This window comes from Tripterygium wilfordii, chromosome 22 (assembly GCF_013401445.1).
Source record: "Tripterygium wilfordii isolate XIE 37 chromosome 22, ASM1340144v1, whole genome shotgun sequence".
Classification (NCBI taxonomy): domain Eukaryota; kingdom Viridiplantae; phylum Streptophyta; class Magnoliopsida; order Celastrales; family Celastraceae; genus Tripterygium; species Tripterygium wilfordii.
This window is the reverse complement of record NC_052253.1, coordinates 1,996,698-2,018,837: the sequence shown is the minus strand read 5'-3', so window position 1 is coordinate 2,018,837 and position 22,140 is coordinate 1,996,698. Positions and strand designations below refer to the sequence as shown.

The window sequence follows — 22,140 nt, the reverse complement described above, 5'->3', positions numbered from 1 at the left end:
AAAAAAAGAACTCAAGAAAAAACAACCAAGTGTTGAATTTTTAAAGAAAAATGGTCAGAATACCAAAAATTAGGAAGAAAACATGCCGACCACCAGAGACTCATAAGGCTGTGGGACAGTGGGAGTTCTTCACGTCACTTTTTTCCCATATTTTTACATATATCATTTTCATGATTATTAAATTTTTAAAAAATAAAATAAAAGAGGACGAGAGAGAGAGAGAGGGAGAGAGAGAGAGGGGAGGGAGGGATATAATGGATTGGATTTGTGGGTTGCAGCACAATTACTATTCATGAGCAGATATCCTAACCAATGTTTTGCACACTAAAATTCTATTGTCAATGAAAAGGAAAAGAAAAGAAATCTCAAAACAAAGAGAATCACAACAACTCCTAAACATTGGTTAGGATAACTTACTTTCAAGGAACTACTAAAAAAATAACTTTTAAGTGGGTAGGTTGCCCTAATAAGCGGCAACTAGCCACAACTACTCATTCACATCACTTCCATAGAAATACCAAGAATTCTAAAATGAAAAATCTGGAATGATCAAAATGATGCAACAACCTTACCTCACATGTGTGGGGTGGGATGCAATGTCATCCAATGCAGGATGTTGTGTACAAAGAAGCAACAACAAAGTCAAGAATCTCAAATATTTAACATTTCTCACAAGTATATATCAGCCCGTAAGCAAAAAAGACAGAAAGGCAAGCAATAGGTTGACATCTTGAACCATGCATAGTAAAAGCAGCAAATGTGAGAGCATCACAGGATGTTGCGTGTGAATAATTGAAATTCTACTAAGGATGGCCAAGAGGATCTCCTTAAATTCTCAAGGGTCACAGTGACATATACAAAAGGAGAATTCAGATAAAAATCTATTCTTGTAAGTAACTTCCATAATGTCAAAATCAGCTATACAAGGCAACTAGGAAAGAGTATTCACCATTCAATCTTTGGTGGTTTTCTTGTCCATTTTTCCACCTGAACCAATATTTTATTTTCTTTTCAAAACAAGAATGGACCACAACATCTGCTGGTCACCATTATCTCTCCTATGTTTGGAACGGAATATATTCCTTGTGAAAATATCAAAAGATTCCATCAAGTCTTCAAAACTGTAAAATGACTTCAACAAACGAAATGCAGCGAGTACTTACTTCACAAGACAAATATCATGTGCAAAGGACAGCAAAAAACAGATATATGAAGAGTTAATTCATTATTCCAACCGATACCCCCACAATTTCTTGGCAAGCCGACAATCAACAACGACCAAAGACTAAAAGATTTTGTTTTGCTGAAAATTTTCACCACGGTATGTGACATGATTGTGAAACACAGTTGGAAAAGGGATTCATCGTCTTTGATGTCTTGTTTATGTTAGAAAGTTTGGTGCAAAGTGACATCGAGGAGTGCACAAGAAAATCAAACAACCGGAAGTTTTAAGATCAAACATTCAGCAATCGCAGTTTTAAAATATTCTTCCTAACTTAGTTGATGCTCATTGTAAAATAATAACAATAGTACTTGCATTTCCCCTAATGACTAAGAATACACTACAATATGAAGCTATAGAAATGATAGGGCATTTATAGTCTCAGATTTTAGTCACACAAAGAACAAACAAATATGAACTTTTGGCAACAGCAGTTGACAAATCACCAAATGCACCTTGTATGCTCATCTCAGTTTCTTCGTGATCACACATCCTCAGTTAGCTTCGGTGCTTCCAATTTCCTTCTCAGCAACTCCAATAGCACCAGCCACTGACGATTTTGAAGGAGGTGGTTCAGAACATGCCTTTAGAACCGCATCATTCTGCAAGACCATGGCTTACTTAGAACTTAAAATATTGAGAATTGAAAGGGAGATGTCAAGAGAGAAGGAACAAATTCTGTCGATGATATGTTCAAACTGGTTAATGGATACAGAGTCATAGACTAGTTATTCCTTTCCATGTTTATTACCCATGTTTCCTGGCTCTTGCTAGCATCTTTTTCTGCACTATCTTAGTCCTCTGAGAAAAATCAGAAATATAACTGGTAAATGAGCATATCACACAAAAATGGCCATAGTAAGCTATCTAGGAATATGGCAAAACAAAAGGGTTCAGCTAAGCCACAACAACCAGATTGTCATACGTGAATTCAGTTATTTGATCTAGTTAAAAGGCATTACGAATGAAATATATAACAGAAGTTGAAGCTCATTTAAATAGCAAATTCACAGTCAATTCAATAAAAAAAAGATGAACTAATCAGAACCTAATCATAAACGGGAAGCAGATTCTGTCCCCCGCCCCATTCCTTTTGCAATTGAAAAGGCAACAAGAATTCAACACTCTTAATAAAAAAATAATTAAGCAATCATTTGACTGTAATATTGTCGCTTAATAAGATAATGCCTATGTGGCTACTCAGTAAACTATGGAAATACACAAAAGTCCACTCTTTCTCAATTTCAATGACGAAAAAACAATCTGTCCACATTCTGCTGATTTACTTATGTGAATGTCAGACCACCATCAGCCAGAATATTCTTCCTAAAAAGATTTTTTTTTTAAAAAAGATAACTTTCCTTGTAAATCTGATATGTTTGTGCGTGCTTTAAAAAATAAGTAGTATATTTGCGTTTTTCCCATTTGCCCTCAAATCCCAAAAATTGCTCATTCAGCAGCCTAACACAGCAACCCACAAAACATATTTTCTTCTCCTTGCTCTTCCCCCACACATAAAAGATCATGTTACCTTTCAATTCGCTTTTTTTTTGTCAAAACACAGAGCCTCACAGACTAGACACAAAGCCTCAAATCTGGGAAGTCATTCTGTAATATCATGGCATTAGACACGGCCACTTTCTCAGCTGTCCTCAGCTCTTCGCATGATGAATTCCCTGAAGATTCTAGTCAATTTTTTGTGGACACAGCCAGCTGTATGCTTCTAGTTTGCTCTAGTAGTTAGATTGCTCGATGTTTTTCCTTAATTATTTTCCCATTGAAAAATAACACCCATGCTAAAGCAATATTTAGCCTTACCCTGCATTGTATACATTTTCCATGTCACTGTGACCACTAGAGCAACTCTACCACAGAGTTAAGGTTTTCATCCTTAAAATGCCATATGAAAAAAACGTTCCCCTCAATCTTTGGAGGTAAAATCCTAACAAGAAACAATAAAAACACAATCCAATAAATGCTATTTACCTAATTATACATTTCATGAGAAGAAAAAAAAATCACTTCTTTCACAAACTCTATGGAGGAAATATCCAAATTTTCCATGAAGCATCTAACAGCCCAGTTATATTTACTTGGCACCTTCCTCTATTTTCACAAAAAGAGAATAGCACTTATTCAATAACATGGAATGCACTAATGAGCAGCTATTAGACTGGCCATAGCATTGAAACAAAATACAACTCAAACTAATAAATATTTTTGAGCAATTCACGGATTAATTCTGACATATATTTCGTCTTCATAGATTGAAATACATGCGAAATAAAAATAATAAAAAATAGATATCACCACTTTTATTAGCCCAAATGTGGCAACCCCATAATACTAAATTAAGGATAGACAACATTGACATATCAATAAAATTTTCTGACGATCTATAGCTACGGTTAGTGTAAAACAGATAAAGACATTAACTACAAGCTAAGAACCGCAAAAAATAATGAGAGAAAGGGATGTCGGAGGGACCTGCCAAACGCGACGGAGACGCTTCTTGGCGTTGGCTTTGCGGGTTGAGGTGAGCTTTATTCTCTTCCATATAAGACCGCCGGAATCGTGCTTCTTCACTATCTCCATCACTCTTGTGCCCCAGAACGCGCCCACGCCCGCCATCTCTCTCGCTCCCTCTCAGTGAGGCGCAGATACAGAGTAACAGAGGCACCTAGTTATGGAATGGGTCAGGGCCGTAGAATTATATTAGGCAATTTGGCAGCCCAAAGCTTCTGATGGCTGCTCAGTCCAAGACCTTCATGGGGTCGGAAATTAACTATGGGCTAGTAGATCTAGAAATAGAAACAATTGAGTCTTGGGCCTACATTCTAAAGTTAACTGTTCAATTTTCATAGATGTTTGGGCCTGTGAGGTGGCTACTGGAAAACTGGCCCACACTATTCCATTTGACAATGCTGCGCGCCATAGAAGAATCAAGGGTTCTCTAGAATTAACTTTCCCACCCAGACAAAAAGAAAAGAAAGAAAAAAAATCCCACATCGGAGTCTCTGAAACTTCTGGAACTTTCAAGTCCCATCTTTCTTCAAAATCGTTCCCGCTATAAATATCTCGCATCCAAATCGAGGTTTCCCAATTCACGAAGAAAAACAATAAATCGATATCAGAAAGCGCGAAATCTAATTCGATAATGGAGAGTCCCCTTTTTCCTAAGCGATTGGTTCTCGCCAACAGTGAGAGATGTGAGAGGGATTCCGGTGAAGCACAATAACGCGTCGTCTCCGGCTCCGAAGTTAGTTTCAATTCCGGTCCAATTTGTTGGGTCGGAGCGAAGCAGATCCGAATCGGCGTTGAAGATCCAGAAGGTGTTTAGAGGATTCCTGGTGAGGAAGAGCGTGAAGAAGATTTCTGCGGTAAGGCGCGAGGTCGACGCTATCGCAGAAAGGATCTCGACGGATGAGACTGTTGAGTTGATGAAAAAGGATTCGAAAGAGAGGTTGAAGGTAAACGAGACGCTGATGAGTTTGCTGTTTAGGTTGGATTCTATTAGAGGCGTGGATTCTGGAGTTAGGGATTGCAGGAAGTCGGTGATCAAGAAGGCGATCGCGCTGCAGGAGATGGTTGATTCAATCGTTGTCTCTGGTAATCACTTCGAATCTGGCATTGATGCTGTGGTTGACTCCGATGACACCAAAATCTCCGGTCAGGATAATTGGCAAGAAAGTGAAGCAGATTCAATTCAACCAATAGAAGAGCAAGCTGAGGTTCCAGATCTCGAGCATTCTGGTTCCAATTCTGCATATCATTGTGTTGATCAAGTGGCGGAGAAACATAACGTGACTGAGGCAACGCATGATTCTTGTGAAGCTGAGCAAACCAATTCGCCATCCGCTAACGAATGTGGAGAAGAAAGCGTGGGAACAAGCCAAACAGAGAGTCAATCAGACTCCTCGGCTCTTCCTCAGAGTTTAATCGAAGGAGGCGAAGAGGAAAACATCAACACCACCTCTGTGAAGCAAGAAGATCAAGAGGAAGTGAAATTCAGCGGGAATCTAGCAAGAGGGGGAGAGGAGAACAATAGGAGTGATCAGGAGCGTCTTCTGGGGAGAATGTTGGAGGACAACGAGAAGATGATGGGATTGATGGCTGAGCTGTTTCAGAGGAACGAAATGCAGACGCGGTTGCTTTGTTCGTTGTCGCGAAGGGTCGAACGGTTGGAGAGGGCTTTAACGTCAGGGCAAAAGAGGAAGAAGAAGAGAAACGCTATTGGGTCTGTGGACTGTTTGGATTCATGTCAAGATACGAAGAAATGTGGGAAAAGAAAGTGAATTTTGTGGATTTTGGCTGTCCTAATACTGTTGATGTTTAAGTGTGCCGTTTTGTACTTATTTCTTGTTCTCTGTTTTTCTGTTGGAAAAGAATCTCAATTACTCCCAATGCAAACTCTCTTACAAATATCATAATAATTGGGCCTTGGAGCTGTTTGGGCTTCGGCTCGCAAAAAGGCTAGGGAGCCCATACAATGTCCGTGCCGCTTTTACGATAACACCCCATAGAATCCCAAACAATTTCAACGGTATACCGTATATCCTTTCCTTCTCGAATTTCCCGTCCTCTCCTCTCACAGACTCACGCACATTATAAAGCCATAAAGGTCTCACGCAGTCACGCTCCCTGACCACGCAGAGAGACTACCTACTCCATCAATGGCGGCTACTTTGACGACGATGACGACCTTGGTAATTTTACCCTTCTTCTTATCTCAGTAAACAAACACGCCTTAACATTTTCTTTTCATCTCTCTTTTTTTTCTTTTTCTTTCTTTGGTTGAATTTATCCTCACTATTGTTTGGCAGTTAAATGCGAGCTCGCTCACGGTCGCGGAACCACGAAGGTTTTCTAAGATCAGAGTTCTAAGCCCTAATTTCGATTCTGTGAGGGGTCTAAGGAAAGTTTCGCTGCCGTCGAGTGGTTCGTTGTCCTCTTCGTGCTCGTCCTTCTCGGGCTCAGTGAGCTTTGCTCCTCCATCGTTGTCTTCTTCATCTTGGCGCACAAAGAGCAGCTCTGTTATCCGTGCCAGTGCTGAGGTTTGGGTTTAATATTCATTGTTTATGTTTTCGTGGTTGTTTAATGGGAAATGATGGTTTGTTTTGGTTTTAAGTTAGTTAGGTCAGTAATTTTCTCAGTTTTCGTTGATTAAAATGTACGCTAGGTCTTTGAATTCAGATTTTTCTTTCTGTGATTGGAGTGTTTGGAGCTGTAATGTTGATTCTGTATTTAATCCGTATTTGAATTGGATATTTTCCATGTTTCGAATCGGAGCTTAAATTAGGTTGCTGGTTTGATCGGATACTATAATAGTTGGTCTAGTTTGATGTTTTTAATATTTCAAGTGCTTGGTGCTGCAGTCAGCTTATCAGGGTTTGAGGAAATATTCTGATTGGTCCTTCAATTAGATATGTTTTCCGTATATCAAGTATTTGGAGTTGGAATTGGCTAATTTCTGTTGAATGTTTGTATGTGTTCGTTATGGTGTCTTGCAATATAAGATAACCCTGATTTAGGACCATAATAGGATTAGGTTTAAGAGTAAGTCAAGTTTACTACCACATCGAGTCTCTATGCAAATTTTATGGTTTTTGTTTTAGATCTTGGGGGATGGAAAACATCAGCGGTTTTACGTTATTTCTTCAAATTTCCGTGTCTTTCATTTGATTTCAGGAAGTGGCTACTTTACAATCCAAAGTGACAAACAAAGTGTTTTTTGATGTGAGTATTGGAAATCCAGTGGGAAAGCTTGCTGGGAGGATTGTGATTGGATTGTATGGTGATGATGTGCCCCAAACAGTGGAGAACTTCCGTGCTTTATGCACAGGTTGTCTTCTATGACTTCTGTACTTATATCAATCTGTGATAGAGAGTCTTCAGTAACTGTTATCAATGAATCTTACTTAGTACTTTGAAACTACGTTGTTCTGACATTTGTAATAATTTCCTGGAGGCCATTTCTGTAGCCTCCTTGTAATTCTTCTTGTGCACCATCTATGTGCTTAATGAATTTCTTTTTTCCATTGAAGAAATCAATTATATCAACCTGACAATTTTTGTTTACATTGTTCAACTTGTTGAACCTGTCAAACCTGAATGTTAATTCCTTGTTTTAAATTTGATTAGGAGAGAAGGGCTTCGGCTACAAGGATTCGACGTTCCATCGTGTCATCAAAGATTTCATGATTCAGGGTGGTGACTTTGATAAAGGAAATGTAAGTTCTTCCCTCACATTATTAAATGTAAGCAAAATATATTTGATATGCCATCTATTGATCTAAATAGTGCACTATGGCCATTTATCCTTCAAGAACATATGTTTAAGTAGCAAGAGGTCAAGAAACCATTACAAGAAAATATTTGGAGAAAAGCTAAAGGTGGCAAATCCGTGAATACAGTGAATGGCTTAGGAATTGATAGACTTGGGTATTAAAGCTTCCATTTGCATTCTGTATGGTAATCCTATGAAATTTGATATGTTTTTGCAGGGAACTGGAGGTAAAAGCATATATGGGCGTACATTTAAAGATGAAAATTTCAAGTGTAAGTTTATCCTTCCTTAACCTTGTGGTTTGATTGGGGCTCAGTAATACAAGTGCACATTATTTGCAACCTAAAAAGTAATTAGAGAATAAGAACATCTGGTGGCGTGTTATTTTACTTTTCATATGTTAAAAATTAGAAGCCAATGATTTATATTGCTATCACATTAAAGCAAGTATATTCTTAAGCTTCCATTTTTCTGTTGTGTGGTCACTTAGTTTGTGTCATTGCATACTTATCTATGCATCTTTCCTTAACTCTGATGTGTACAATGTTTTGTACAGTGTCCCATACTGGACCGGGAGTTCTTAGTATGGCAAATGCAGGTCCCAACACCAATGGCAGCCAGTTTTTTATATGCACTGTCAAGGTACGGCTGTGGATCTGATTCGATCTCCCAAGATTATAGTTACTTTTTTGCTGAAGCTTTGATAAAGCACAGTGTTCATATGCACCAGAAGATGTAGACCATTCTCGACTTTAAGAATTTAGAGAACCAAATGCATCTAGGAACTATGTTTATCCTAATTCTTACATCTTCACTTTTGGGAGTATATCTTATGTTCTTACTAGATAGATGACTGGTTTGCCAACAATTACCATTTTTCATGAATGTTATGACTTCTTTATGATTCTATGGTCATAATTGAATTTGATTTTCAGTTGAAATACTGATTGGCAAAGTATTAAAAATGGCTACTTATTTACACTGCTTCTGGGCGCATGCTGATATGTTTGTCACTTTTATGGCAATCGCAGACTCCATGGCTTGACCAGAGGCATGTTGTTTTTGGGCAAGTTTTGGAAGGCATGGACATTGTGAAGCTGATTGAGTCGCAAAACACTGACAGAGGGGACCGCCCACAAAAGAAAGTGACCATCATTGATTGCGGTGAGCTTCCATTGTCTGAAGCTTGATCTCATCAATGCTAATCTTTCCCCATTTTTCATGGCTATTTTACCCCGTCGAAAACGCTTTTGTTGAAATGTGTTTGTTGTTGTTCCATTTTTAGTTTTTCTTGTCATGTGTCCTTGGAATAGAAACCAAAAACAGTCAATACAATTTTTTTTTATTCTGTTGGATTATCTTTCACAAGTATGCAGATCAGAATGGAAATGGTTTCCTTCAAAAATATTTTTGCATTCTATCGCATTTGCTTCAGGTAAGAGGCTAGGGCTCAAAATGAGCTGAAAATTATAGGATGGTAGTTGCATCTGAATGGTGGGTTAGGCCCAATATACTGAGGATTTCAGGCTTAATTGGCCATGTTTGCCCAAACTTTCTCGTCCAAAAATAAGTTTGTATAATATTATTTTCGGTTAAAAAAAAGTATGAGGGATTTGCTTAATTATATCATTACAACACCACATACATAACTTTTTTTTTTCTTTTTCTTAACACAGTTTATTTGAAAAATAAAATAAAAAAAGTAAATTTCCTGTCATGCAAATGATATAGCCTTAAAAATTGACCAAACATTTGACGAATCTAACATTGAATTGATTGATCCAGCATAAGATACAAAAGAATTGACAACCATTCCATTTTGGACGCCCCAGCCAAATACAATCACTCTTCGAGAACTCAACAGAAATCAACAAGAAAAGCCGGCAAAAACTACTGCAAACACTAAGATGAATCAAGGGACAAAAAAAAAAACAGAATGCCATGCAATGATGGCATGTAGTAATTCTCAAACGGAGAACAAGATTGCATGCCAAACATTGAAGACTGAAAGAAAAGGGCTAGAACTACTCCTACTAAGCCGCAAGACTGCAGATCTAATTCTCTCAAAGTACGACAGCAACCTTCTCTTGGGAGACAAGGGCTGATGGATGGGCAATCAAGGGCTCATAATGATCAGCACCAGCACCACACCAACCTACATTTCAGAACATTGTACGCTTTGGTTTGTCAGGGAACCATTTACTAATAAAGGAACAACAATGGCAAAATAAATGGATGAACAGTTTCTTTACCTGTTCCTTTCATAAATAAAAAGAAAGGAGGCTCGCAAATTTCACTCCTTGGACGATGGGGTAGGAAGAAAACACAATTTTCTTCATCAACCATTGCATCGGATCCATGGGCTTGCACCTGTAAATGTCAAAATGGACACCAAGGAGCCTTTTTTTCAGAACTGTGTTTTTACGAGGCGACAAATTATTTAAATGTGAAAGAGTGAGATTAATATCTCGACACAGTAACAAAAAACTTACTCATATAGAATATGCAGTAGCTTTTAGACATAATTTAAGTATCTACTCTCCAGAACTATATACAATCTCACCGAAAAACATATAGGGTGTGGCTAAAAACCTGCAGTATAAATGCCAGGAAAAGTAGTGGAGGGTATTACGCACTAATGTCCAAAGAGGACAAATCATGTGAAGGGCAAGTTGAAGTTGAGTTGGATGTGGAATATACACAGTGCTTAAGATATGGAAACAAGAAATAGATCAAAGGGATAATATCATAATACTAATTGAAGGTAAAAGTTAATGCAAGGGTGGACAACATTTTAAAGTTCCTGTTTTTCTCTTTCAATAATTGTATGAAAGTTCCGGTTAAAAATGCATGACGAGTTGAAAGGAGTAACGTCAGAAGGACATTGTGAGATTGATAATCCAAAATGACTAGAGCCTAAGGAATGGAGACAAGGGACCATACTAAGCACTTAAAAACAATATATAATATGGGAAAGAAAGATGCATTGAGGCCCCGAAAACTAATATCTAGTACATCCAACACGCCACAGGTTCATACACAAAGCATGCTCAAAGAAAGATGCATCTAATAGTATCCTGGATGCCATTTCTCATAAACAAACATCATAGATATTGTCAAATGGGCTTCCAGGTGGCTATTCATAACACACATCATATCCTTACAACCAAACCTCACAGGACGACAATACCTTTTTTCTCCATGCATAGGAATAGGCAACAAGTTTGTGCTGCTTAGCCAAGAGTGTCCATTAGAAAAGATAAAACTTGATGCATTTGAATTTGAAAGAAAAATGAACAAGAACTATCCATCAGATTACTAATCAGATGGAACAAAAAAGCTTCTTACCACATAAATCTCTCGCCTGAATTCCGTAGCAAGACACTCAATAGCTATATCATCTCCAAAAGCTGCAGCATGGCCTTCTCTATTCTCATCTACGGATAATAAACCATCCTCAGTATACTGCAGAGTGATGATATCATGTTCATCATCAGGTGAACCAGAGATCAACATGTATTTCGCCCAACTGAGGTCATCTGTCACTGGAATACATCTCTCTTTGTAAATAGACTCCGCCGCCAATTCTCTTCAATGAGAAAAATAACAAATAAAGAAAAGCAAAACCAAAGCCTAAAACAATCTACAATAACACGCACACTCCATTTTTCAAGCATACTATTCTGTGGCCACAATCTCACCGCAGAAAGGAGCAACAACAGTGAAGAGAATAACGACAAATTCCCAATAAGTTCCAAACAATAAAAATAACTAATCAAGGCCATATATAGTCATAAAACCCCAAGAATTTTCAGGCTTGAAGCTTTTGTTTAGTTAAAATTCAAAAGATTATTTCCAATAAGCTTTTGGGAAGAAGAACTTGGCTCAAGGATGACCCGTACATTTACAGTTGAGAGCGACAAAGAGAGTATATTTTTTCTAAACCCACCAAGTAATGGTATAAAGATAGCGTATTATTGGATCTCTCACGTTTCCCTTAACAGTATTTCTTATAAACCACAACGAAAGAGTCTGAATGAACAACCAAATGTCATTTTGTTAGTAGTCAGAGGATTAAAAGATCCAAGATTTCTGTGGATTTCAATATTAGTGAAATGTATATATCTATATATTTGCAGCGACAATTTCTCGGCGATGATATAAGCAACATTTCTAACATGAAGAGACACCCAGCCTGTAACCATAAGCATGGATCCGGAAAGGAACCAGATCTAGATCTACTCTAAGTCTATCATGCAAAACAGAAAAGAGAACAAAGCTCAAAATTTATACCTTTGCATCCCAAGCTGGACGAGCTCGTCGATGGCCGAATCTAAGGCAAGACGATCTTCCTTCCTGGCCAGGAGCTTGACCTCCTGTACCACGTGGATCCCCCACCCATTCTTCAGATCCGGCGAGTACATATGCCTAATCACCTCGTTAATCACACCTTTGTCCTCCTCGCTCGCCGATCCAAAATCTCCCGTGAACCGGCGCACAGTCCTCCGCCGGAGCTCCCGCGCGTCGATATCACGCGCCATAGACCTCTGCGACGCAGTGAACAGACAATTCCCGTCCGACGACACCTCGCCGCCATGAGAGAGCCGGAAAACGACCGGAGAAGAATCGTGATCCCCGGGGCGCTTCCATAGCACACCCCTCGCATGCAGCCTTTGTAGATGCCGCCTCTGTTGGTCCTCAAGTCCAATCACGTCGTCCCAAGAATCTTTAACAGAGATAGTGGTGGTAGCGGCAGTCGACTGGTCAACGAGATCAACAGCTTCGAGAGAAGCAGACTTCGGTTCTCGCCAATTTCCGGCCGGTGATGATGATGCTTGCAATGTCTCCACTACCGCCGTTGAATCACAAAAGAGCTTTCCCATTTCAATCCCTCTTTTCTTTTTCTCAACCTTTCTCCTCTTCTCCCTCTTCAAGGAGAAATTGCAGAGAAGAGAGAGAGAGAGAGCGCGGCGGGAGGGGAAGACTAGGGTTAACGGATAGATGTAATGTCGCGGGAGAGTTTTGGACACGTGGCAATATCTGGGGGTGTCTAGGGAGCGGAGACTTTGTGACCGAGATAGAGATGCTAACGTAAACCTGCGGAGCACCAATGGAAATCCGAGCCAGATTTATCAGTTTGCCAACTTGGCATTTGAATTCGCACGTTTTGGGGTTAGGTATGTGCTGGGATATTCTGTGTCCTATGCACTCACCCAATAATACATTGACACGTTTGAGAATGGGACCCATGAGTTCCCAATCGCCAATGAGGATTTCTCAATTGTGAACCTCCACGTGCAGGGATTTTAAGCCGACGTCGTTTCATGGTGTATTTGGAGCAACGGTCAAGCACTGACGTCGCATTGTTCAAGAAGTTGCCTCTTTAATCTTTTGTAATTAGCGTTATTAATATTGTTAAACAATAAAAATCACCTCAACGGCTCTTTCTTGGGAACATTTAGTAATCCGTTGAACAGTCAATTAAAATGACTAGTTGTAGAAAGAGCCGTTGAGGTTCGATTGTGAGTTACTTGTTAGTAGGTTGTTGAGCTTGCTATATTGCTCGACATGTCTCTCTACAAGTCTTCGCTCGACATTCATTGTGAAAAAAGATGTTCAACTTTATTGATTTTCTATAAAATAAATGTAATAGATGTATTGTTTCTCAACAATCATACAAAATATTCATGGAAGTTTTCGACATTCTAAGGTGTCATCTCTCCGGGCTTGTATGAGTTTTTCATATTGTAAGCTCAATCCTTCCATACCTCTACTACCCTATAGGGTTTTCCCTAATCTCCCGACGTGATCCGGTTGTAGTAGCGAGCTGTCACTTGTTTATAGGCGTTTGTTCGTAGCCTTGTCCCTTCCATTGTCTTTTTCAGTAAATTAAGGTTTTTGAGAAGCTACTCATTTTTATTTTACTGAAACAGTGGGTGGTGAGTACTTTTTTCCACATGAATTAGCCCTCGACTCCAAAAAAGAGAGAAAAAGATGTTTCTCCCATTGAGTTCTGAGAAATTGTGCAAATATGACGAGTACACTTCACAGTTCATCTAGCCAGAGTGTTTTTAACTTCTTTAGTTTGGTCTTCAATGGGTTTGGAAGGCAGATTGTGTTGATGATGCCACGAGAGGTGATCCTTACTCCTACATCATGCTCTCGGTTGCTGCTGTTGTTGTTTCCTGGTGGACTTGGGCCCATCTATATAGACTGTTTTCCTGATGGACTTGGGCCTATCTATTACGTATTAATGTATTATAGACCGGCTCTTTCTAACTTTGGGCCTTTACATGGACTTTTTTTTTATTCATTGTTGAATATGGCACGTATTTTGAAATCAAATATAAAAGTTTGACCCGGCATAATGTCTATAAAAGATAAATTGACAGGAAGAGCTTTAGTCATGATTTTTATTAAGTGTAAATACCTATGCTTTTTACATCCCACCCTCTCACAATCTCTTTATTCTTCCTCATGAGCACCCATGGCTAACCATGGTGTCATCGCCATCCGAACATCACTCCGGTAACCACTATCATCAGATTGAAGCCTAAGCCACTACGAACTAAGCCAGATGAGTTTTGTCCACCGTAATAGTCGAAATCTCGTTCTAAAGTCTATGGTCACGTCGTTCGATCAGAACAATCTGACCATTGTTGGAGGAAACTGACACCACCTTTGAACTCCTCGTGACAAGACGCTTCCATTCCATCCATTTTTCCATCAAGACGTTGCTGGAAATTGACGACACGAGTTTGATCCCAAACAAGACATTTTTGGATGATTTTGGTCTCGAATACTAACTCTGAGATAATCCGGAATTTCACATTTTTGATAATCTTCAACTCGAGAATGACCCCAATAGATAATAATAGGAGGGACAATGACAGGTCTGATTACAGGGTGTATTTGTCTCAAATTTATGTAGTTCAAATATATTTATAAAAGTTTAGAGTTTTTATGAGGTACTATAAACAAATGTTGTATTTAATAAAAATATGTGTGACTAAAACTTCTCAATTGACAACCCTTCGGCCTTTACAAGGCCCAAAATCGGCCAACAAATAGGAGGACACGATCGTCATTCCGTCAGAAGTAGTCAGGTAGAAATTGCGGCATATTCGTTAACGGGAGGACTTTTTCGTTTTTTAATCGCATATCGGAGGTCTTGTACCCAAGTGTATCTCAAATAGGGTTGCTTCCCCAACTGGAGCCAGTGATCGAGCCAAACAGTTTTCTTGCTCGCCAATCTTTGCTCCTATGAGCTATCGCTTCAAGGACTTCGTCTAGCATCTCATGCTTCCTACGGCGGTTTGTTGTGGGTTGGAGTCTTCAGTAAACTATAATACATAACGTAAACTTCACTGCCGAGGCGATGGCGCTTCCTATCGGGAAGTTAACAATCCTCGTCGGCGCAGGTACGTACAATTCATCCTTCAATATTCATGAATTCCTGGAATTTAGTTCCGTTTTGTGTCCCCCAATTGTGGGTATTTTCATGTTTAGTGTATGGATATGTATCGTCACAGAAGCGGATTTGAAGTTTGTGGAGTTTGGGAGTTTTTCTTAAACCCTAAATATAATTTGAACTGGTGACATTCACTCATAGAATTAGTTTATTATTGGACGCGGATGATAGGCAATTCTATGATGTGTTCGGTTATTTTGCTAGACTTTATCATGCCGTTGGTCTTTGTCTTCTTGAAGTTAATGGGTACTCGGCCGCAGTTGAATAACTTCAAAGTGTTAGAAGCTTTTGGTTCTACTTGATAACTGTTATGAAATTGTGAAAGAAGCCAAAATAAATTTGTGGCAATACTGGTTAGTTGATGGAAAATAGTGGTAACTTGTTTTGGTCGTAGAGTTGCCTCTTGAGTAAAATTTTGTTTAAACATACTCACGAAGACTTTGGTCTGGGCAAGACTTGTTTTACCTTGACGTTTTATATATTTGTTAGGGACATTAAGTGCCAGAAAGAGATGTGAAAAGGACACGAGGAGTGAAAATGATAAGAACCAGTTACTGTCTGTTGTATAAAGGTTTAACTAAGAATTGGAGCAAATTAAGCTATTTTGAAAATAAATGTAATTACTGCAATTATTGGATTTATTATCTAAGCTTTGTACAAGGTGACACTTTAATTTGAGGATTTCATGTTCAATGATAAGCCAAGTTGTTTGGTTTCAAACCTTTGAGATATTCTGCAAATATGGGGGGCTATTGTCTTGTCAATATATTTCGGTTCCATTTGTTTGTTTCAAGTCACATGAAACTTCACGGTACATGCCTCAGATGTCTTAATTAAAGCTGGCGGTCCTCTTATTTTTCCTTTTGGGTGGTAAAGCTAATGGCTATGAATCTTTACTTGTGTATCTCCTTGGTGCTCTTGAATAAAGCCTTTTTTGCATTCTTCAATAAAGCCTTTTTTTGCAGTCCATAAAGGAAAATTATTGTTGCTGTCCAGTTGTTTTTCTTTTCTCATGCTATTTTGGGATGCCAATGAAGAACTATTTTTTTCTTATTTTCTGCTTCAAATGTTTCCGAACTGTAATTTCATTAACATGTCTATGCTGAAGGACTATCTCACTGACAGGTTTAGGATTTTTATGATATTTAGGTCTTGTTGGTTCCATTCTTGCAAAAGAGGGTCGAATGTCAAGTGTTTCTGATTTTGTATCAGGCACGCTGAAGGTATTTATCTGACTAGAGCCTATACATAATTACATTAACTGATTACCAATATTATCGTTTGGATCTAAAAATGTTCTTGTTCTCCCTCTTACTGATAAAACTTATTAGCCCTTGATTTTCTGTTTTTCTTCCTTTGTATCCCAACGGTGTAAAAAAAAGACCTTCTTTTAATTTTGTGGGATACTGCAGTTGATCTCCTATCTTCATACTTTTATGCCCTTTCGACTGGAAGGATCTGACTTATGAGATGCACCCAGTTTCTAAAATCCATGTCTTGATATTCTATCATTTCCCCCCCTATTGTATTGCCTTGAAATTGTTGCCGTGGTTTCTGGTGCTAACGCTTATATAAGTTTTATCTTTGTGTTCCAAGTTTCTGTTAATAACGGACCTAAAAAATCTCTCTCTCTCTCTCTCTGTCTCTAAGATTTTTTTTGATAGTTCTTCAAAATGGTTGATATGCTATGGTGTTCCATAATGTGGCCTGTGTGGATAGGCAAACATTTGTTAATACTAGCTCTTGGCCCTTAGTATTCAATTTTTTCCTCCATGATAGTTGGTTTGTCATTAGTAGCACTTGCTCTGATGTTTCATAATTAATTTTCTTTTATTACAGATATTTTATAGGCAACTTAAACAAGACGATTCAAGTTCATCTCCTTCGGTTAAGAAGCCACACAACAATGCTTTATTGGAACAGGTTTGCTTTTAGATTTCCCAATTCATTGATATGAATCTTGTTATCTGATTTTTTTAGTGTATTCTGTCAGTCTGTCTTGCCTTTTAGCTGGAGAGTCAATTGGCTTTGCTGTATGCTTCTGATAAAACAATAAAACATAGTCTTGCAAGACAGAAAACTATTGTTTTTTGGTCGGTGCGAATACGAAATAGTTTATACTGCTACCTTGAAATTGAATGTCATTTGAGAGTGGAGGTTGGTGGCAAATTAAACATAAGTGATGGTTTAGCTTGCTTCCTGTTCTGATTCGGTTGAAACATTATTACATTGCTCTGTGAAACTGTTCACTAGAACTGCTTAAAATGTACTAATCCTAATCCAAGCTACTTAATTTGTTCAAGTTTCAAAATCTTTTGCCGAAAAGACCAATCAAGGCAGTGGTGTAATGAAATAAATGATGTAGTGTGGAAAACCTGGTTTTGGTTAGATTTCCCAATCTGATGTTTTTCGGTGTGAAAACAGCTTCTTGATATTTCTTTTGTTCTTCCCATATTTCCTCTTCCTATATCAATGTGATATTGGCTCTTTTGGCTATACCCTTCACTGAGAATGTACTTTGTACACACACTTGATATTACCGTTCCTTTATGGTTTGATATGCTGATCTTTTCTTTGTCAAATATATGTTAATGATGCTTGGTTTTTTTACTTTTTTATTTTTTATGTTTCCATTTTAAGTAATTGGAAACAATGATCAAACAATTTAGTTTTATTACAGGTTAATATCCTTCGGCAGGAGCTGCAAATGATAACGTCTAATAAACCAATTACAATCATAACATCAAGTGGGACAGGTTTTATTTCTTCTGACACCCATATGAATTTTCAGTTTCAATCTCCAGTATGATTTTTTGTATTACTTCCATTGACATCAGGAGCTGTTCTATGTTGAGAGCAATGGCCTTTCTTATCCTGCTTTGTTTTTTCTTGTCAACCATGTTTATGATTCATTATCCTTGAGTGTTCATGGATCTGCTTTTATTTATGCAGGTGCAACAAGATATGGTTTAATTATTATTGTTGTTGTTGTCGGATCTGGCTATGTTTGGTGGAAGGTACTGATATTCTTTATTAGCGAATTATTTTGTATGAATGATAAGACTTGGCATCTTGCAAATGTCTTATACAATCATTTTTTTAATATAAATTGTGAATTGAACCTTGCACCTTGTTCAAATATAAGGAGTTGGCGACCTGATAGGAACTCCCACATTGGCAAGATGAGGGAGTCAAGTGCTGTTTATAAGGAAGGCAAAGGGCACTCCTTAACATGTCCAATAGGTTTTCAGTTTTCACAAGAGCCCATGAAACATTGGTATTGGAGGCCCGTTGGACTACAGCCGGTCCATGGGTGCGTGTGCCCATGGATGCGGGCTGGGCCTGTTGGACTGTTAGGGTGGGGTTTGGGTTTGGACTCTCCATGGCCCATGAAACACTGGTATGGAGGGGACCTTATCACGACCACTAGGTCACGAGAACTCTTTCTTATACAATCATTCTTATGGAATGATAGGGCACCTTGTAGTCAATATTTTCAGCACATGTCAACCTAAATTTTTAAAAGTGTTACTTCTGGTAAGTTCGCTTTCATATTCATGGAAATTCTTGTGGTAAACTGATGCTGTATTCTGCATTAAATGTTTTCAGGGTTGGAAACTTCCTGATATGATGTTCGCAACGAGGCGTGGTTTATCTGATGCTTGCACATCTGTAGCCAAACAGCTGGAGAGCGTTTATTCATCTATCTCGGCAAGTTTTAAATTTACTGACTGTACTGTGTCGTTTAAGTTTCTGTCAAAGCTTATAATGTTTTAGGTTAGGAGTAACTGAGAGATTATTCGCATGACAGAATAACCATGTTCATTGAAACTTTCAAAGGACAAAATAGATATTAGCTTTGTATTATTCTGCATATAAATTGATACATGCAATGCATTGGTTTCCGTTCCAACGACCTTCTTTGCTTACCGGAAGTTAGTAAAGAATTTCTTAAACATCCATTTCTGCACATATTTGGTTTTTTTCTTCTGATATTTAAATCTATAAATTACATTGTCTGTTTTTTTTTTTTTGGTTTTACAGGTTACAAAGCGGCATTTATCTTCAAGAATTGATCGTGTGGATGCTTCTTTGGATGAGTTTGCAGAAATTAATGCTCAAACTGATAACGAGGTGTGTCCAACATATATGCTGGCTGATATATTACTTTTGTATGATGAAGGATTCAACATTATATATTTACATGAAAGCCTGAATCCATTTAGGTGGTTGTACTGCAAAAAGGATCAGAAAGGATAGGGAAAGATGTCAGGAGTGTTCGTGACGCTGTTGTAACTCTGGTGAACAATCTTCAATACTATGGACCTTTCCTCTTTTGTAACTACGTTTATAAATTTAGTACCAGGATGTTAAACTTTGACTGATGACCTTTTTTTGTATTTTAGGAAAGTAAAATCCTCCGAATAGAAGGGAGACAGGTATTCTGACAATTTAATCATTGTATATAGTGTGGTTTCTGATGATTCTTTTATAGTTTCAATTGCAAATTTATGGATTTTAATGTTTTATTCAGGATGAAACGAACAGAGGAGTAAAGAAATTGTGCACTGTGGCCATGACTTTGGAAAATGGCAGACCGACAGAGCGTATCCAGGCACGTAAATTAGCTTTTTATTTTTGTTCATTGATCGTTAGCTATGCATATACCTTGCCACTTTGTAATTGAATAACCACATATTGCTTAATTCATTACATTGGAGAAAGTTCCAGGTTTGGCTAGTAATTAGGCGTCTAAAATAACATAGTATGCAAAGATGAATAAAAATAGCAAAACAATTTAAAGACGAGCAGAGCAGAAGAAACACCCAAAAAGGGGCCTGATTAATTTACCACCGAAGAAAAGAATGTGTTGCAATAGCCAACAAGTCCTAAATTTGTAGCCAACAGGTCTAATTTGGCAGAACAGATCCACGGCATCCGCTTCTTTCTTCATGTCTTCATCGCAGGTGCAAAACTCGCAACAATTCTAATCGTAAGCCGTAAGTTTTAAGAGGAGAGAAAGAGGAGGAGCGAGTGATCACAGGCCCCAACAAGTCTACACAAAAAATAAAATAGGCCTTATTTTTCAGTGGGGACCTGATTAAAAATCATTGGGGGCCTAATGTGTTTTTTTTTTCCTTGGTACCTAAAGCCTAGTATAAAAACATTTTTTGCAAAATTTCACTGGGGGCCCAGCCCCCCAGTGATTATACTACTGCCTCTAGTGAGAAGAATTTGGAATAATGAGTGAGGAGAGATTGGAATAAAGAATCCTCATGTGCATTCTTTGGGGTTTTTCCTCTTTCAATCTTCTGTACTCTACTTTCATATGCATCTTCTGGTCTCTTTGGTTTGTTAATTTGGTAATGGTTATGTTGGATTGTGATTTTAATATTTCATGGACGTATTTTGGATTGTTATTTGAGATTGTTAATATTATTTTTTTTTGATGGATTTTGATTTGTAATATTTTTTGATTTTCTAGTATTTTTCTACTATTTTACAGGATTTTTTAAATAATTTATTATGAATTTTCATTTTTTTTAAAAAATTCTAACTTCTTGTATATGAGAATAATATTCAAGCCTGCAATTAAGACTCTTCTGTAGAGATGATATTTTAATTAGCATAAAAACTAGCATATTTTCTTTTAAAATTTTTTTTTTTTGTACAATTACTTAAAGAAAAAAAGAGAAACCTAATTATTTGTCAAAAAAAAAAAAAAGAGAAGAGGAGAAACCTAATTAAACTATTTATTATTAAACTAATTTGTCATCCATGATGTCATTAGGAAGAAAGTGGGCCTAAGGACTATTTATCGGCGTGAAGAGTGCTACTCTTATTCATATTGATGAATAAGGAGATAAAAGGCCGACCATAAAGGTCAATACATTTTATCATCTCATTGTTACGGCAACTATATTGAGCACATTTCGATATGCATGGGCATGTCAATTGGCAAATCAAACAATTTATTTGCAATTGGTAATCATTGTATACAATGCTGTTTTTTTTTTTTATTTCTGCCAAAAATTTATGAGTTTTTGCTCTTTCTCGGTTCTGCTATGTCAGGAGTTCTGATCACGATTGATTTTAAAATATTTCTGAATGAATTGTGTGATTACTGTATTTATTAGTTATTACATAGCTGACAATATTCTACCGTTTATTAAATATTTTTCGTATTCTCATTCCTCAATTTTCTGCCTTATTCAGAGTGGATCTGTTCCTCCTGCTTTATCACTTGAACCACCGTCTCCTGCTGTTTCTAATGGATCTTTTGAGGTTTGTTTTCTTCTAATGCACTGTTTAGATGCAAATAGGGGAAAAGCAAGTTTTGATTGTCCTGGTGACTTGCAATTCATACTTGGCTTCTTTGCCCAATTTTTGGTTTTAATATTGGAAGCCAAGAAGAAAAAAAATCCTCTTGTATTTTATTCTTTGCACATTCTTAAGAGGCATTGGGCAATCCCTGCAGTATGGTTGCCCCTTCCACTGGTCTATAGGTTCTGCATCTTTTTTCTTTCATGCATTATCCTAACTCATTGGTTGCTGATTTATTGCCAGGGTACTAATGGAGAATCAGAAGTGGTTGATGCGTGCAGCACACCTAGTCCTAGGGTCCTAAATGGGTTCAGTGCCATAGAAGACACGAACAATGGCTCTTCTAGTTCTGGTTTGTTTGGGTCCAGAATTCCTGGTGTCAATGCTTCACTTCTTACCCGAACACGCAGTGCGATTAATGCAGTGCCGCAGCAATGGCGTTTAAGTAGACAGCGATCTTGAGAATCGAATTCATTGATATGCAGCTGTGCTATTTAGAATTTATAAAGGTTGTCCGGAACCTGTGCCCCTGGATATCAAATATAGTTGAAGGTGCCCTTGCCAAATTTATTTATTGAGGTAGAACTGGTACTAAATTTTGTAGATGGGGTGTTCTTGTTTAGAAGTTTCGGTTGGTATCGTTCTTGATACATGTAACTTCAGTTAAGAGGTACAAGGTTGGACAGGCGGGGCCGGGCGGGGCGGGGAGGTAAATAAAGAATTTTCATTTTTTTTTATCCCTTGACTGATATGTTTCCCTGGCCCATTAAACGATGCCCGGTCCCTACGATTTGGGCTGGCCCAGCATTATATATTGATAACAGCCCGTTAAATGGG

General features: G+C 38.0%; 5 protein-coding genes across 5 annotated transcripts; 3 read left to right on the top strand and 2 right to left on the bottom strand.

Moving 5' to 3' along the window:
• Positions 1-1,431: 1,431 nt before the first annotated feature.
• On the bottom strand, positions 1,432-3,910 carry LOC119992155. Its single transcript, XM_038838815.1, has 2 exons — positions 3,710-3,910; positions 1,432-1,824 (listed from the first exon to the last, which is right to left on the bottom strand). The coding sequence occupies exons 1-2, from the start codon at positions 3,851-3,853 to the stop codon at positions 1,717-1,719; spliced, it is 252 nt and encodes an 83-aa protein (XP_038694743.1). The 5' UTR covers positions 3,854-3,910; the 3' UTR covers positions 1,432-1,716.
• Positions 3,911-3,966: 56 nt separating this feature from the next.
• LOC119991027 lies at positions 3,967-5,833 on the top strand. The gene is made up of 3 exons (XM_038837201.1): positions 3,967-4,064; positions 4,404-5,459; positions 5,560-5,833. The coding sequence occupies exons 1-3, from the start codon at positions 3,967-3,969 to the stop codon at positions 5,831-5,833; spliced, it is 1,428 nt and encodes a 475-aa protein (XP_038693129.1).
• On the top strand, positions 5,749-8,876 carry LOC119992154 (photosynthetic NDH subunit of lumenal location 5, chloroplastic-like). The gene is made up of 7 exons (XM_038838814.1): positions 5,749-5,928; positions 6,046-6,276; positions 6,911-7,064; positions 7,364-7,452; positions 7,726-7,780; positions 8,065-8,150; positions 8,540-8,876. Exons 1-7 carry the CDS (start codon positions 5,896-5,898, stop codon positions 8,696-8,698), a joined length of 807 nt encoding a protein of 268 aa, XP_038694742.1. The 5' UTR covers positions 5,749-5,895; the 3' UTR covers positions 8,699-8,876.
• Positions 8,877-9,236: 360 nt separating this feature from the next.
• LOC119992153 lies at positions 9,237-12,630 on the bottom strand. The gene is made up of 4 exons (XM_038838813.1): positions 11,802-12,630; positions 10,857-11,097; positions 9,761-9,878; positions 9,237-9,663 (listed from the first exon to the last, which is right to left on the bottom strand). Exons 1-4 carry the CDS (start codon positions 12,389-12,391, stop codon positions 9,572-9,574), a joined length of 1,041 nt encoding a protein of 346 aa, XP_038694741.1. The 5' UTR covers positions 12,392-12,630; the 3' UTR covers positions 9,237-9,571.
• A 2,026-nt stretch (positions 12,631-14,656) lies between these two features.
• Positions 14,657-21,965, top strand: LOC119992151. Its single transcript, XM_038838807.1, has 12 exons — positions 14,657-14,929; positions 16,129-16,202; positions 16,819-16,902; positions 17,660-17,735; positions 17,932-17,996; positions 18,589-18,690; positions 19,024-19,113; positions 19,206-19,280; positions 19,386-19,418; positions 19,514-19,594; positions 21,196-21,264; positions 21,547-21,965. The coding sequence occupies exons 1-12, from the start codon at positions 14,887-14,889 to the stop codon at positions 21,763-21,765; spliced, it is 1,011 nt and encodes a 336-aa protein (XP_038694735.1). The 5' UTR covers positions 14,657-14,886; the 3' UTR covers positions 21,766-21,965.
• Positions 21,966-22,140: the final 175 nt, after the last annotated feature.

Bases quoted from the DNA above. Each gene is read 5' to 3' on its own strand.
- LOC119992155 (XM_038838815.1), bottom strand. From the start codon at position 3,853: ATGGCGGGCGTGGGCGCGTTCTGGGGCACAAGAGTGATGGAGATAGTG. The intron at 1,825-3,709 runs GTCCCTCCGACA...ATGGTCTTGCAG, and splicing joins GTCTCCGTCGCGTTTGGCAG to AATGATGCGGTTCTAAAGGC.
- LOC119991027 (XM_038837201.1), top strand. From the start codon at position 3,967: ATGGCTGCTCAGTCCAAGACCTTCATGGGGTCGGAAATTAACTATGGG. The intron at 4,065-4,403 runs GTTAACTGTTCA...CTTTTTCCTAAG, and splicing joins TCTTGGGCCTACATTCTAAA to CGATTGGTTCTCGCCAACAG. The intron at 5,460-5,559 runs GTCTGTGGACTG...TTGATGTTTAAG, and splicing joins AAGAAGAGAAACGCTATTGG to TGTGCCGTTTTGTACTTATT.
- LOC119992154 (XM_038838814.1), top strand. From the start codon at position 5,896: ATGGCGGCTACTTTGACGACGATGACGACCTTG. The intron at 5,929-6,045 runs GTAATTTTACCC...ATTGTTTGGCAG, and splicing joins TGACGACGATGACGACCTTG to TTAAATGCGAGCTCGCTCAC. The intron at 7,781-8,064 runs GTAAGTTTATCC...TGTTTTGTACAG, and splicing joins TAAAGATGAAAATTTCAAGT to TGTCCCATACTGGACCGGGA.
- LOC119992153 (XM_038838813.1), bottom strand. From the start codon at position 12,391: ATGGGAAAGCTCTTTTGTGATTCAACGGCGGTAGTGGAGACATTGCAA. The intron at 9,879-10,856 runs GTAAGAAGCTTT...TGACATTTACAG, and splicing joins TCAGGCGAGAGATTTATGTG to GTGCAAGCCCATGGATCCGA. The intron at 9,664-9,760 runs GTAAAGAAACTG...TCTGAAATGTAG, and splicing joins TTTATTTATGAAAGGAACAG to GTTGGTGTGGTGCTGGTGCT.
- LOC119992151 (XM_038838807.1), top strand. From the start codon at position 14,887: ATGGCGCTTCCTATCGGGAAGTTAACAATCCTCGTCGGCGCAG. The intron at 18,691-19,023 runs GCAAGTTTTAAA...TTGGTTTTACAG, and splicing joins GCGTTTATTCATCTATCTCG to GTTACAAAGCGGCATTTATC. The intron at 19,595-21,195 runs GCACGTAAATTA...TGCCTTATTCAG, and splicing joins GACCGACAGAGCGTATCCAG to AGTGGATCTGTTCCTCCTGC.